The sequence below is a fragment of the Protomyctophum bolini genome, assembly GCF_963924005.1.
Source record: "Protomyctophum bolini genome assembly, chromosome: 10".
NCBI classification, from domain to species: Eukaryota; Metazoa; Chordata; class Actinopteri; order Myctophiformes; family Myctophidae; genus Protomyctophum; species Protomyctophum bolini.
In genome coordinates this window covers 7,601,360-7,618,294 of record NC_137871.1, presented here as the reverse complement: position 1 = coordinate 7,618,294, position 16,935 = coordinate 7,601,360, and the positions used below count along the sequence as shown (strand labels likewise).

The following is a 16,935-nucleotide window of genomic DNA, read 5'->3' as shown; positions in this document are numbered from 1 at the left end:
ACTGCAGGGGCTGGCAGAGGCATAAACCATCGGCAGGAGAGACTGAGTAATAAACTGGACCAGAAGTGGAGACGATGATTCCTCGACATGAAAAACATGTTGACAGTCTCCAACAGTGGATGGATGTGGACCACTGGACTTTCAGGTGGGGAAAGTGTGCGCGCGCGTGCGTACGGTATATACTGCACATGCACAGCACACACACACACAGTAATTTTGTATTATGTGAATGACTTAAGTGTGCCCCGACGGTCATGTGTCATGTGAATGTGTGATTTACTGTGCATGCATGAGTGTACATTAGGCTCCATAGGCTCCAGTGTCCACCCAGCTGCAACGGTTTAACCTGACAATATTATTTTCTTCCGCACGTCATCTCACGAATGCACAGTTCAGCTCAGTACATCCATACCTCCATGTATGTACTGTACAGTGTGCATGAATAAACTGCACATCTCCCCGATGGCCCGTGAGCCCCATCAACTCTATCGTCTAGCCCTAATCTCCTAATCCTCGTCTGAACGGCTGCTCTGTGATCGCTGGCAGGTTCACTGCGTTCCGTGCCTTCCTTTGCATGGCCGCTGCGTGGGAATATCCACAGGTAATCTGTATCTTCTGCAAATATCTACAGACGGATAGCTTTAATAGAGCCCGGAGGCCAGGGCTGTTTGGGTGGGCCAAGAAAGACTCTGCGGTGCTGAGAACATGACCTTTTATGGCAGAGAGAGAATCGGGGCAATCTCTTCTCACTCAGAAGTGATTTCAAGTGTTGCTCTGTGAGAAGTGTTTGATTGTGGAACAAAGTTGTATTCAGTGGTAGATTGGGTGTTATTGTGACTCATGAGCTTAATGGAAAAGGACACTAAACATTGCAGCTTGTAGGGTGTCATCCCAGTGCCAGTGAGTCAAGCATACTAATGTATGAGAAGCAACTAGACAGTGTGCTAATGTACCTGTAATCTCGTATGTCTAAGGCTCGTATGTCTAAAGGACCGTTACTGTGTAGGGTATATTGATCACACTGATTGGAACACTATTTATGGAAGCGCTGCTGCGTGAAGCTCACACAGACACATGACGTCTGCGCCGAGTTGGCAGATCTGGAAGTGAGCGAGCACATCAAATCATGGCGTCTTCTCCTCCTGCATACTGGGTTTCACAGCAATTAAAGCGTTGTCAAATGTTTGCATGCATGTGGCATGGTCCTCCCGAGATCACTTACAACATCAGAGGATTGTGAGACACATCTCACACACACACAGGGCACAGCAGCAGACAAGTGCCCTCCACATCCCCACCACACACACACACACACACACACACACACACACACACACACACACAGAACAGCAGCAGACAAGTCCCCATGCACAGTTTGCACACACACACACACACACACACGGCCAGCTCTATAGAGTCATCAGACACCTCCTGCCAAGTTTAATACAACCAGGGACCATAACTCTCCAAGCAACCACTGCTAAGCGATCATGCCTGCCAGTGCAAGACGGATCTCTCTCCCCCCCTTCTCCCCATATCATCGCTGGGCATCAGCAGTTGAGTGCGAGACACAACTAGCCCATTCTGACCCGAGATCAGATTCATACGAGGTTTCCACTGAACACACACTGGGTTTGATGAACCCATTCTTACCTGAGATCAGATTCTAAAAATGTCAGTCGTTCTTCGATAAAATAAAAAAATAGCAGACCTACTAGCTCGTAGCGCGCCACTCGGTGGCGCGCTATGAGCTTGTAGATCTGCTGTTTCAAGTGCTTAAACTTTTACCATTGAGCTAATAGAGCCTATACCTGCTCGCTCAGAGGGGATACATTGAATCTTGTGACTGTTGTCTAGGTGAGACATGACCTTTGACACGATTCTAAATGTCTCAACAGAAGAGCAGGGAGAGGAGAAAAAAATTAAACCAATTGTATAAGTTATATTGTATTAAAACACATTCCCTCCCGTTACTATAGGTGGGATTGTGTGAGGCCAGCGCCTCAAAAGGGACTACTTCCGCCCGACCCAGAAGTGATACTGTAGCACTCCATATTTGAGCCACATCCTCATTCTAGGCTGTGTATCAACGTGCAGTGGATTAACTTTCTTAGCGCGATCAGAGATTAGGGTTTTATAAGGTCCCAAAGATTGTCTAATTTAATGTTGAGTAGAAAAAGGACAAGGAAAGGAAAGAATGTCAGATCGGGATATAGTCGTTTCTATCATGCGAGTAAAAATAATAATATAATTTTTATCATTTTGAATGCTGGATTAATGCTTATTAATGAAATCTCGTAATCTCGCTATAGCTATTCACGAAATTATCTCGTCCTGTCACAGATTCGGTTAAGACAAAATTATATACCTTACTATTTGACAAAAATAGCTAACTAACAGATCTACAAGCTCAATGCGTCACATCACGACATGTGAGTTTGTAGATCTGCCATTTTCTTTTTGAACATGTTTGCATGTAGTGCTGTCGGTGGGGGTAGGGAACTGTGACGGACATTGTGCATTCGTTTGTTTAACTGTATGTAATGTGTTTTATTTTCGTTTTATTTTTCGTTTTGTCATGATTATTTATTCATTTTTGTTCTGTATTTATTATTGTCAAAACATTTCGTGATAAGATTTTGTTTGCATTTGTGCTGCCATGGGGATGTGGGGGGGGGGGGGGGAATATATGTCAATTGTTTTGAAAATACTTTTTTGTACTGTAAAGAAAATGAATAAACATACGTTTAAAAAAATAAAATAAAAAATAAAAAAAGGTCCTGGGTTCGATTCCCGCTGGGGACGCTGTGGGAGTGTCCTCTCCTCCACGTCATCAGTGCCAATACCCGAGGCGGGGTTGGCGAAAGGGCCTTTCTGTGTGGAGTTTGCATGTTCTCCCCGTGTCCCCTAGGGTATAGGTACCCTCACAAAAAACATGCAGTAATCCTGCTCTCAAAACTGCCTGATGGAGAGGAAAGGAACTTGTCAGGAAAACGTGTCCCCCCCCCCCCCCCCCCCCCCCCTCCCCCCGTCAGGTGAAGAGAAGCAGCTTGGACTCCTCCTCCTCATGCATAGAAGGAAGCATGAGGTCAGTCCGCTGCCCCCCCCCCCCCCCCCCCCCCAGATAATTGACACTGGGTGAAAAAATGGGTTGCAAAATCATGGGATAAAAAATGTAATTAAAAAATAATAATAATCTGAACGCCAGCGGTACTGTCAGATGCCATCCCCTGGGTCCCCAAATGACACCCCTGGCTTGGTATACCTTGACTTGACTGAACTTCAACCCACCCCAGCTCCATCCCTGGTTCACTACTCATGTTGCCTTGCTTCCTCACTGAAGCTGAAGCCTCCAGAAGGGAAGCTGTGTGAAGTCGTCCGGTTCCTCTGTGGTTCCTGGGATGAAGTCAGTGCTGCATGCCAGACACACGGCCGGTGCATACGCAATACTCAATTCAATGTAATGTATATCGCCGTTGTCGGGTGGAAACCACCAAACCAGTTCATTTTTTATTATAAGAAATATATATAAAATAGTGAAAATAGCCGATCAGTGAGCTACAGTAGTAGATTACAAGTACAAGGTTCTTGCCCGACAGCACCAATTTGTAGTATGTACATTTTGTCTACATACAGTGGAGTGATTTCCACTGAGATCTACTGTCCATACACTGTCAAGTTGACTCTTTAAGTTGTCAAAATGTCTCTGCGCCAGCCACCAGAGCCATCAAGTTGAATTCCTGCGCTTCCATTCTAGTCAGGGTTTCTCAAAGTGGGTGCCGTGGCAACTAGGGTGCATACACGCAAGTCCAGGGGTGCCTCAGAATACTAATATTTGGAATTTATCAATGTCACTTGCACTTGGTGCGTTCTTTTTCAGTCTACAGTACACCAAATCTCTCTTCACCAAATATAGCAGATCTACAAGCTCTAATAATGGAAACTGATATTCTCTCAAGTTTCCTCATACTGTATATTTTAGGGAGGTTTACATATTATGTACCGTTAATATGACAAAAGGTTGCTAAAGGAACAATGACATTCAGGGCTGCCGTGGATTGGTGGTTATTTACAGGGGTGACCTGAGCCAAAAATGCCAAATATTGTGTATGTACAGTAGGTTGCACTCCACATGTGTATTTAATATGTGTATTACAACTTACAAAATACTAGGCCTAACTAACAAAAAATATAACATCTGTGTGAACTGAGTTATGCAACTATGCTGTAATTGTTATAGGTACTGACCTCTAATGCAAACACACAGCGCTAGCCGCCCAATGTAGTACCCCAGGTCACAGAGCGCTACTGCAGCAGTCCGTGCTGAAACATAAATACTACACACTCACACACTCTCACACACACACACACACACACACACACACACACACACACCTGCGTATTGGAGCGGCTATAGGCACTCCTCAAAAGTATGCACCCTGAATTAGGCAGAGTGCAGTCTCTGCTAGACTTGAATGTGCACAGATATGATGCTGCTCTGCTTAGTCATGTACTGTAAACAATGTCGCACAGTCGCACACAAAATGTACAACTTGGTCCACAAACGCACGTACGTACAAGCCTACACACACACACACACACACACGCACGCAAACATACGCTATAAAAACCCAACACGCATCCGTGTGCACGAACACACGCCAGCTTAGAACAACAAACAGTCTCATTGCAAAAGTGCCCTTGGTGGCAAGAAATCGTTAAAGGGTTGCCTACAATTATGAATTACTTGCTAGTTATGTTGGAGACACAATGTCATCTTTCCAGCAACAAATACTTTGTCACGGACATTAAAAGGGACTTTTAAAAATCGACATAATGTTCAGAGGGTAAATTACATGGCCCGGAGCCATGCTGTATGAATGGAACCTTTTTATGACGAGTGAGGAAACTTCTCCTCTTGGGAGATGTGAAATTTCAGAGGGTTTCCCCCCCCTTAAAACATATAAGGGTACACATGAAAGGTGAAGAGAAGAACAAGAAGAGAAAAAAAAAAAGAGGTAATTTCCACTTCCTAGTCTGGATAGGCTAATGCTGTTTTGAACGGAATAAAACGCCTCTATTCATCCCCCTGTTTATAACTCAAGCAAGATGTGCTTTTATTATTTTGAATCGAGGGTCTACGACGACTCTGGAACTGGAAGAATAAGCAGATCGTGACAGATGATCACTTTAGTTTTATCGTCCTCAGTTCTTGAACACATTGTTCTTTTCTGATTCATTGAAAATGGAGGATGCCGATGTAAACACGTCTTTAATAGTGCTTTTCATGGTTTTGTCCTCAGAGTAGCAGTTTTTGTATTGACGTGTATGCTTTCGTTTGAAAATGTACCCATTCTACACACTGTGAAATACAAAATTCAATCAATCAAGCCTATATACAGTTACACTGATACATTCAAGTTTGACCCCCCCACGGGTTCGACTCCCAATACCAACGGCCTTCACTGCATGTCTTCCTCCCTGTCAGACTACTGTCTGTCCCTCCATAAAAAACAAATGAAATAAAATAAAAAAGGCGAAAGCCACAAAAACATTAAAAAAAGTAAAGTTTGACCCCCTTAATTAGTGTGGTTGCCTAGGGCAACGACATTAGGTCACAGATTAATAATCAAAAACTGCAAAACCTGTCTAGTCTGTCAGTCGTTCCGTCACGCCACCACATATGGTCCGTCAGTCCGTCACGCCTTGTGACAAGTCAACGTCACCATATACGGCCGTCAGTCCATTACGCCTCGTGACACTCTCCATATATGGCCGTCACGTCATCATGACCTGGATAGCCATACATGGAGAAGACTGGGATCATCACCTAGATCCGCATATATGGAGCCGGCGAGCAACTCTACATCTGACCTCAAACCCTTAGATCTCCATATATGGAGCTGACCTGTTCTGACATTCCATATGTTCCATATGACCTCATCAAACCCTGTACAATCAAGACACGCCCCATATGGCCAGTACATAATTCATTCCCTATTCCCTAGCAGTCTGCCATCGTCCAGGCAGATGTGTGCATGCGACCTCACCGTTTTTTAGGGCGAGGCGACGTCGCTTCAGATTGTGTCCAAATCTCACAGAAAATGGTACACATGATCTCTGGACCAATCCGAAACACCACAGGCAGAACTTTGATAGTTCGGCCATAATTGGCTTCCGAAGTTAGTGGGAGGGGCCTATTTTACAAAAATGTACACAAACACGAACGGAATGACCAATCCAATCCGAAAATGTAATCGCATGTCAAGGGTAGTTTAATCAACAGAGCCGAACCCAATTCAAATTGTATCCTATAGGCGCTGCAGAATTACTTATAATCACAGGTGATGTGACATTGTAATTGGCTGCCAAAATGTGTGGGAGGGGCCTATATTAGCGATTGAGGCAACCTGAACCATGCACACTTTGCAATTTTTCCAGAATTGCATCTTTCTAGTTGCGGCTGCTTTGGCACATAATTAATGAAAACATGTTGAACTCACCGTTCTGCTCCTTTATACTTGGAAGGTGAAACTTGCTCATGTGACTTGATTCCGCTTCATACTGTTGGAGAAGCGACGCAACGAGGAATAATAGCGGCAGGATCATTTGGATTTAGTGGAGATCACACACACAGACACACACACACACACAGGGCTGCAGAGAGACAGGATGGATTGTAATCACCACGCACACACGCCGCCGGTCACAACACTCCGAGGCTGCTTTGGACACATTTGTAGGCGGTAAACGTAAAGTAGAACCCACATAATCTTAACACCAGAATCCTTGTCCCTTTCTTTAAAAAAATTAAAAGGAAAAAAAATTGAGGAAAATGTTTCAATTAATATTCTTCCAAATGGCAGTCCCTCAGAAGACTTGCACGCTCTGAGTTGTGGACTCTCCGGTGCGCACCTGTTGGGTTGATTGGAGAAGTTACGTTCAAAAGAGTTCAGTTTGGTTACATTACCAATTCGCGTTTAAATCACAAACGTGTCCCGTGAAGTGCAGTCACATACGCACATGTGATACGAAATCATCTGAACACATATATACACGCGCGCTCTTTGGATAACGTTTGCGTCCACGGTAAGCGCGTGCTCGAATCCTTCGTCTGACAAATCCCTGCTCAGACTACAATGAACCCTTACTAGAAGAACCTTAATAAAAACAGAAACGCGATACGGAGAAATAACGTGCTCCACAAGTATGAGTCCTGTTGTCTGCGGAGGTCTGAGCTGAGCTGTCGGTGAGAGACTGACTGCTCCAACAGGTGCTGCACATAAAGTCAAACTTCGTACCGGCGCAGGGAAAACTCCCAGCGAAGTTATTAACCATTCCACTGCTGTGTGTCCTCCTCCTCCTCCTGCTGCTCCTGTGGGGAACATGCACGCGCGTCACGCGCGCACAGTTAGACACACACGCGCGCGCGCGAGACACAAATGCGTACGTAGCCTACTCAAACGTTTTTTATTTTCTTTTTTCATTATAGTGCATTCACATTATATGTTGATATTAGATTAATCATGGTAACACGTTACACGTTGCCCGCACACACAAACACACACACACACACACACACACGCACACACACACACACACACACACACACACACACACACACACACACACACTACACACACACACACACGCAGCCTATTCGTTTTCCCGTGTTCACAGAAAGATGGGGTATGCGCATGCAGTGAATGGCAGATCGAGTGGCAAAGTGAGTGACAAAAAGTGAATGTAATGTTGTTTAAAGTCATTTCATGCAATGAAATCTGACTTTTCTGTTTGGATGTATGGACTGTCGATGCCAGAAAGTAATATTTCCCCGCATAACTTTCTGGTATGATGATGATGTCGATGATCAGTGTCTCTCAGCAAGCAAGGAAACACTATAGTCCACTGCCAGCCCATAGAGCCCCATTGTGGTGGAACTAGGACATTTTGAGTACCCTAAAGTTTTATGTTAAACTTGTATATGTTGGGCAATTTTCATAATTAGCATAATAAGATGGGGTAACATTAACATCCAATATATAAGGCAACATTTTCAAAATGTCATTATGCTTTAAGTAGCATGGGACGGGTCAAACTAGGGTTTATTCATGATTCTGAATCCAATACAAACGTTAGTTTTGCACGAAAAACACTCATTCAGCTAAAAACGTGGCTATGGCCAAATTTAGCAATTAGTGATTTTTGTGCAAAAATAATGCTTTCAATGGATTCAGAATCATGGAAAACCCTATAGTTTGACCCGTCACATGCTAATTAATAGCATAATGACATTTTGAAAATGTTGCCTTATATTGAATGTTAATGGTATACCCCAGCTTATTGTGCTAATTATGAAAATTGCCCAACATACCGGTATGCAAGTTAGCATCCAGCAGTTTCTAGATGCTAGGGACCCATACTCAACATAAAACCTTAGGGTACTCAAAAATGCCCGGGTCCAAATTCTGGCAAGCGAACTACTCAACGGCTTTTCAATTTGTTATTATCAAAGCAGAGACATTGGCTGGAACAAAAACCCTCCTGTTCTCAATTAAGCTCTTCTTCCCTCCCTCCCAGGACAGCACATTGCAGTACCTCTTCTGCAGTCTTTCATGTGGGTCTTCCCCTCCCATTGTTGGGGAAATCCACTGGTGTATACCCCACCCCACAAACACTCGCACACACACACACACACACACACACACACACACACACACACACGGGCGCACGCGTGCATGTTAAGTCTACAACATCTCACACAGACACAACAATCAAAGAGCACTGCAGACATATTGAATCCATTGAGCCAGACACATGATGCAATGGCCGAGCAATTTACCCCCCCACCCCCCTGATCTCACATCACTGCAGAGAGAGAGAGAGAGAGAGAGAGAGAGAGAGAGAGAGAGAGACCAGAGAGATGCTTGCTGCTGCACAGAGGTATCAGAATGAGAGAGTGCACGCATGCAGGGGCTTTATGTTTTTAATCAAAGTTAATGACATGGGAGAAGGAAAGGCATGGCGAGCAGTATGATACAGTTGTTCCATGCATGTGTGCCGCTGCCTGCTGCCCCAGTAGTACTGAGGGGGGGTATAGAGGTATACTCTGTGTGTCTGTAGTGAGGGCCAGGGCCCTTTGTGTAGAGGAGGGTATCACATTCCAGCCCTGCAAAGGCCTGCAGCAGATGTCAGCACTTCCCACAGTGGAATCTCTCTCTCTCTCTCTCTCTCTCTCTCTCTCTCTCTCTCTCTCTCTCTCTCTCTCTCTCTCTCTCTCTCTCTCCTCTCTCTCTTCCTTTTTCTCCATCCTTCTCTCTTGCTCTCTCTCTACTCACACACACACACACACACACACACACACACACACACACGCACACACGCACGCACGCACGCACGCACACACTCGTTCACCCCTGGAGGTTGTGTGTCTGTTAAAGCTTGGTATTTTTGTCTCGTTGTCCACGTTTGATTGCTGCTTCCACGGTGGTCCAGCGAGCGAAACGCACAGACTGATACAACGACATATAATAAACAGAGGAAATTAAAAACAACGCAGACCTTTTAGGTCACGGATAACATGCAGAGACATGCCAGCCAGCCAGCCAGCCAGGCAACCAGCCAGGCAATCAGTCAGCCAGCCAGCCAATCCATCACTCAATCAGGCAAACCATCAGTCAGTCAGTCAGTCAGTCAGTCAGTCAGTCAGTCAGTCAGCCAGTCATCAGTCAGTCAGTCAGCCAGTCAGTCAGTCAGCCAGCCATTCAGTCAGTCAGTCAGCCAGCCATTCAGTCAGCCAGTCAGTCAGTCGGTCAGTCAGTCAGTCAGCCAGTCATCAGTCAGTCAGTCAGTCAGTCAGTCAGTCAGTCAGTCAGTCAGTCAGCCAGCCATTCAGACAGTGAGCCAGTCAGTCAGTCAGTCAGTCATCAGTCAGTCAGTCAGTCAGTCAGTCATCAGTCAGTCAGTCAGTCAGCCAGCCATTCAGTCAGTGAGCCAGTCAGTCAGTCAGTCAGCCAGCCAGCAGGGAGAGAGATGACTCTTTCTGGGCATTCGTACCGCAGCTTCAAATGGAAATGTATACAATAGAACATTCACAGTCCCTGGTTCTCCGGGCTAAAATCCCATTAGACCTCGCATGCCTTTTTTGTGGACACACACGGTGTCAAACAAACAAGTGTCTGTCCGCATTACGACATGCATTCATCACAGCGTCTGAGAAACGATCCGGGTTTGATCCCAGATGCATTGCCGTGAAACAGGAGTGAGCGGACATGTTTGCTTGTATTGACATATCGCTCGCAAGACAGTTGATTATTGCACCTTGTGAAGAAAGCGCGGTGACTGCATGCGCTCTCATGACTTCATTTATAATGTAACACACATCCTGGCTGCGTGCGTGCGTGCTCCTGTGAGTTCATCGTTTTCCCTTGCCGATTAGAGATGTTCTAAAAACGAAATGAGACATTCTCCTCTGAGATTTCAGAACATTTACATTTATCATTTCAGAAAAAGAAGAGTATCGGATCCTACATCAGCCACATCACATTGAAACAATAGAGGAGAACAAGGAGTCACCACTACATCCGAGTGGTTATCATTGGTACAACTTGTCTCGTATACCGTACAAGACACTGCAAGAGTGTGTCTGTATTTGAGTTGTCTATTGAAAGAAATAATAATAATAAAACAAATCCTTCATTTAAAACAATACACCAACATGAGATGAATGGATAATTCAACCAGAGTTTATTTATCATTAGAAAGACTAAATAATTAGACTTATCTCATTGTTATCTTTGCATTATGAAGCTTTCAGAAGGTTCCCCTTCCATGACCATCATCATCCATCATCATTCCATCATCTCAGAAATGTTTGTAAACATTTTCTAAATATGAATTTAAGCACATGCTACTTCTGTCACATTTTACTTCAGACACGCTGGTGTTAATTAACACCCTCATGCAGAACAGCCACAGTCACTGTCAAAAAACTAAAAGGCTGACAGTGACTAATTGCCCCATTGACCGCCTTGAAATTTGGCTTTGAGACTAGAGCCCCCTGGTGGTGCCCCACGAAACTACTGTTTAGTATTGGTCCAATACAATGGTTCTCAACTCTGGTTGGTATACTTAGTTTGGATGAAGGCCTCTGGGTCAACATGACCCATTGGTTTATTTCACATGGATGTGTTGCTTCATGGCTGGCTAAAAGCCTGATGTATACTTTGTAGTAAGGCTGTGTTGAGATCTGTTCAGTTTATGGCATGCAACACTGTACTGTGACGCAGCGTAAATACACTACGTATGTATCACTATCAAATACAGCTCCAACAAACAATAGAGAAACACATCATGTCTTTCATGCAAACCCATTTCATGATGTAATATAGAGGCATCAATCATTACCTTCCATTTAACATGTTTCCATGGCGCCTAGGCTATACCTTTCTGAATAGAGATCAGAGATTATCAGACCAAATATACCGTAATTAGATTTGATTTAATTAGCCCCATCAAACTGGAAGAGAAATCATTATTAATCATCAATACCTGAATGAGAAATACCAAAGGTGCAGTCAGTGCCAGGTGTGACTTGTTAACATGTTGCCATAGAAACTGGCTCAATGTCAGAGGAACAATGCCAACATACAGTATAGGCCTACACAGTAAATAGTATCAGAATTATTATAAGTCTATTTACCACATCATCTCCTGATAGCCAGTGTCCCATGGCATCAGTGACTGTGTCACGAACAGATGATAGTCTAGTGACTAGTAGTCAGTGTTGAGAGCTGAGGGGTTTCTACGGAACCACGAATACATCATGGATACCACACAGATTATAGTTTACCATGCACCTTTAGTGATACTGTTATAAAATGAGATTTCACTCAACTTGGCGTGCAAATACCTTGAATCTATATCGGACTAATTTCTTTCAGGCCATACGTCATCGTTACAATCATGTCTGTAGTGTCGACACAAATCCACAGACATTTCATGTCACAATCATTTTTTGTGTAGGAGCGCTAGCCCCTCCAATGCATGGCTTATGAAGATTATACGTCACGTGGCAGCCACGTCTATGGACTTTTCAATGTTTGCACAGAGCACTTATGACGCAAATCATTTGCCAGCAAAGTCTATGGACTTTAATGTTTGTTTAGGACACTATAGATGACTATACCGTATAAGACACCATGTGGCCCATACTATTTGAATACAGTTTGGCGCCCCTCACTTCACACAAGTGAGGGACTATACGACATGGTTAGTTAAAGTGTCTTTTCACTTATTTATTTAATTTCTTCTCCTTTTCTTTTCTTCAGAAAACCATAGCTCCTCATGCCAGACCAGAAAACAGACCATAGTGTGTACAGGCACGATGAGAACTGGTCACCATAACAGCTTTGGCACAAAGCATTGTATCATATAATGTTGGTCGGGGGTTGTTACTGCATGTGCTGACATGGACGGAACAGGCCACCTCCACTGTGAGAACAGACTCATTAACCCTGTGTGTGCGCGTGTGTGTGTGTGCGTGTGTGTGTGTGTGTGTGTGTGTGTGTGTGTGTGTGTGTGTGTGTGTGTGTGTGTGTGTGTGTGCGCGTGACGTTGCCGATATACCATACAGTGCAGAGTACAGCATACACACATGTGTGTGGTTCGGTGGTTACAGTCACGTGTACAGTATGTGCTATGTGTGAGTCAGGGTATTATTTTCCTGCAGCAATGCACTGCCGTTCCAGTTTGCACACACATGTGTATTGATTTCTGTTTACAGTGGAGATGTGGGGCATGTGCCATTGCCAGCAGACGACCCGGACTGTGTCAACCACATGACCTCCCGGGTCTGATTCTGTCTGGAGACCTGAAGTGGTTGCTGCAATGCATGTCTTTGACACTGTCTGCCCTCAATCAAGTTCCTGTCTCTACACCAGTGGTCAACCCTTTCAGGCCATTGACCCCCCCAAAATAACCTCATTTGAACTGGGGAGTCCCCCCCCCCCCCCACCAAGTACTCGAGATGTATGTAAGAGTTGAGGCATTCGGTTTTCGGTTCCACAGATAAATATTGTGAAAATAGCCTCGCTTTGCCATGTTTGACCAGTTTTTATTGCATTGTTTGTTGATTAGTTTTGATGCTGTAGCAGTCTTTTTTTATTAAAAAGGTCTTAAAAGTCGTCACCCCACACACACACACACACACACACACACACACACAACCACAACCACACGCATGCACGGACGCACGCATGGACGCACGCATGGACGCACGCACGCACGCACGCACGCACGCACGCACGCACACACGCACGTAAGTTGAGAAGCACTGCTCTACACCACCGGTTCTCAGTGTGGGGTCTGGGTATACAGGCAGGTGTCCTTGTGGAGCTTCCAGGGGGTCCCCAGAACATTGGCTGGTGGGTAACTGTAACTGGTAGCATGTAAATGGAACCAAATGGACCGCAAAGCTCCAAAAGGACTTACAGTGTAGATTGGGGTCTCAGAGATAAAAAATTTAAATTAAAAAATAAAATCTAAAAGAGGCCTATACAGTATATAGGCACTAATGAATATCAAACTGGGGATCCTTGAAATTAAAAATGATTGAGAAACACTGCTCTGCACTGTTCTGTCTAAACGAGCACAAGATATAAACAGCCTGCAGTGGAGATGTGAGGAGCACAATGAAGAGATCAATAACTAAAAGCAGAAGTCATGATCAGCAGCCAGAGAAACCCAACACCTCAGTTTGTTACTGCTGTGAAGAGACACAGAACAGTTCTCTCTGTTACTTCAAATTCCATCTGCCTTTTGAGGAGATTTTTTGGAGTTCTGATGCATTGTGATGGAAACAAGCTCTGATTGATTGATTGATTGATTGATTGATTGATTGATTGATTGATTGATTGATTTACATTTTATTCACATTATGTAGAACGGGTACATTTCAAACGAAAGCACAAGTCAATACAAAAACCGCTATACGAGGACAATCAATCAATCAATCAATCAATCAATCAATCAAAACACTGTAAATATTCTCATATTGATGGACTGTACTGTATATATTATCCAGATAGTGTCACGTATAGGCCAGTTGACACTGTACCAGTCTCATATTATTCACTGTTGATAGTCTGTGCATCCATTCATATAGTTTATACTGTATATGTATATACTCAGGTATATACGTGGAGATAAATTGTATATTACACTTATTAATATTACTGACTGAATTCATCATTAGCTGAAGACCATTATTGTTGTCTGTCCTGTATCTGTTTACAGAAGTGCAGTGCACACCTCAGGGTGTCCTTCACGTTGGCGGCGTTCCACCAGGAGTGCTGGTAAGTAGGCTTCACGTCCGCCCAAAGCTATTTATCATATCTCTGCCCCCAATCCTTAAAGCCGCTTTTCTGTGCAGCCTGTCTTCGTGCAACTCAAGGACTGCCCTGAAATTCCCCTCTGAAAAAAGAAAAGAAAAAAAGGAAATACCGGTGGTAAACAGCAGTAGAGTAAAGTGGTTCTTCAAACCCCCCATTGGGGGCTTTATTTTCATTCAAGCAGGGAAACGTGTCATTGCAGAGTTCTTTCCCTTCCACCGATAGCTGAAAATGCAGCAGCGCATGCCAGGCAAAACACCACAAGCAGATCAGCTCAGACCAAACCTGACAGGTTTCTGGAATGGCGGAAGGTTGTCCCTCACGCGCCTGGCTCGTGGCCAGGCTACAGAAGAGTCGCTATAGTACAGTATATATAGACAACACAAAGGGCCCTTGTTTGCCATCGTTTTGATGCTTCATTGTAATTCCGGCAGTCAGTCATGCACAGGGGTTATAAATCATTAATCTTTAAGCGTGTGGAGCAGATTCATTTGTATATTATGCAAATGACATGCCATGTCAGTCTATATTATATTGTGGGGATTAGCGACGCACGTGAGTGGTTGCCCACGTTGTCTTACGTGAAGCAACACAGTAAAAAATCCTTAGTGTATTCGTTTAACTCTGAAGACTAGCATAAATGTATCAAAATGGACCGGGTCCATTTGATTCTATTTGTACACTCTTCTGAGCTATAAAAAAAAACAAAAAAAGGATTTCACTGTGAAGGACTGAGATAGCTTCCTGGGATAAATCACAGTACTGTGTGTTCTTGAACAGAGTCAGTCTTCTTTTTTGAGTAAATATGGACCCCCTGCTTATATATGCGTATATATGTGGTACAAAGTGTTCTCTTCTCTTGACCGGTGGGTTTCGGTTCCAAAGGAGATGTCATGACAACGACTTTCCATTGGAATATTCTTTATTGTGGCAAACAGCTCACCAAACACCCAAACCAACTCGACAGGGAACAGGGAGGCATGCAGTTATATACCCTCTCTGTCTGTACTACGGTCACCCACAATTACACACATAAAATAAATGGCAGCTGAACATAACCCAAAGTACAATAAACACATAACCACCCCCCCCCCCCCCCCCACCCCCCACGCATTCCCACCATAGCAAACATTAACAGAATAGCACACAATAATAAAACAATACACAAAATGCACCCAGAGCACACCCTGGGACACTACACAGCCCCAAGCTCAGGGGTCTTGCTGTCCTCAGCGACCCACAAACTCATCAAAGTCCCAGAATGCGGAGGCATTATGCCTCGCTCTGCGTCACACGATTCACATATAGGCCCATTTCTGGTGAACCCCAAATTAAGTTAATTCCTGTTAAACTTGCCTTTTGCAATCTTTCTCTCAGCTGCAAGTAATCATGCATGTCTACGCCTTAGCGTTCCAGCTCAGACTGTGGCCCAAACATGAGGTCCACATGGGTCTGTACTAGGCAGCTCTCTCCCAAACATAAGAGATGCTGCATGGGTACAACATGACGACTCTTGAACGGTCCACTATGGACACAGCAGGACCACAGGCATGTGGAGGTCCTCTATGTAGTCATCCTATAGTCTGTTTTCTTTTTGTGAGCCAGAAACAGACCTCCTATAGAACACCCGGGCCGTGAAGTTGCAACTCTGGTCTCTGTGTGTGTGTGTATAGCTTCTCCTCCCTGCACTGACAGAGCATCATTGCTATGGTAATTGTGCTCTGGGACCACGCCTCTTAGTGAAATAATCCATCACCACTATGAAGTAGCAATTCCTATATGGTTTGTGATGGGGCAGAGACTCAGACCTCATGGTGTGTGAGGCTCCCCGGTGTTGATCTTGTGCTGGACCACTTGGCACGGGAAAGAAAGATGCCACACGATTCTATATACCGTACTATACTGTTAAGGTCCCTTTGTGTGCAGGAGAGCAGTTCTTGCTTCTCTGCTGAAAGCGCTTCGCCTGTCTATAGGAGTCTCCTCTGATGGGCTATAATGATCGCGTTGGTGCAGGTGTTTGGTCTTTCCTCTGTCTTTCTGGCACTCTCTTGTTATTGTCTGGTATAGAGACTGATCACTGGAGACACCCGCTGCACTGGCTCTTCGCTGGCCACGCCATCGTCATCATCCCCCGCCTCTGCTTGTCTGATGTAGGCATGGGGACAGTCGGTGCCCTGCTGGCATGCAGGGCTCTATACACAATCTGCTTCATTCCGGCCATGGAATGTCTGTGGCCTGGACATGCAGAAGATGATTGTGATGGAGTCCTTGAACAAAGGCTTGCAGCGCCAACTGTTAGGTGAGATACCGTAGCTTCCTTGGATAACTTTTTTCAGCTCTGTGGCATGCTCTCCTTTAGCCTTAATGTAGCTATACTTGTTTTACAACTGTAATGAATTATCAAACTCAAACAACACCGCCACTCAACTGAAAATATGTATGTATAGCGGCAGCCTGCTATTTTCGTCAATTAAGTATAAATTAGGCTCAAGACAGACCAAGTTCATGTGGGCTATACCACGACCCGTTTTCCTATTCATTATGA

At 44.5% G+C, this 16,935-nt stretch overlaps 2 protein-coding genes across 2 annotated transcripts in view; one reads left to right on the top strand and one right to left on the bottom strand.

Annotated features, from left to right (window-relative positions):
- Window positions 1-7,292, bottom strand: part of pdgfc (platelet derived growth factor c) — a 61,972-nt gene extending 54,680 nt beyond the window's left edge. The window contains exon 1 of the mRNA XM_080774764.1: window positions 6,504-7,292. Within this exon, the coding sequence (XP_080630890.1) occupies window positions 6,504-6,609 (106 nt within the window). The 5' untranslated portion in view covers window positions 6,610-7,292. The remainder of the gene's footprint in view (window positions 1-6,503) is intronic.
- Window positions 7,293-15,779: 8,487 nt separating this feature from the next.
- Window positions 15,780-16,935, top strand: part of glrbb (glycine receptor, beta b) — a gene marked incomplete at both ends in the record, with an annotated part of 39,121 nt that continues 37,965 nt past the window's right edge. Inside the window, 2 exons of the mRNA XM_080773329.1 lie at window positions 15,780-15,840; window positions 16,458-16,555. Of these exons, the coding sequence (XP_080629455.1) occupies window positions 15,780-15,840; window positions 16,458-16,555 (159 nt within the window). The remainder of the gene's footprint in view (window positions 15,841-16,457; window positions 16,556-16,935) is intronic.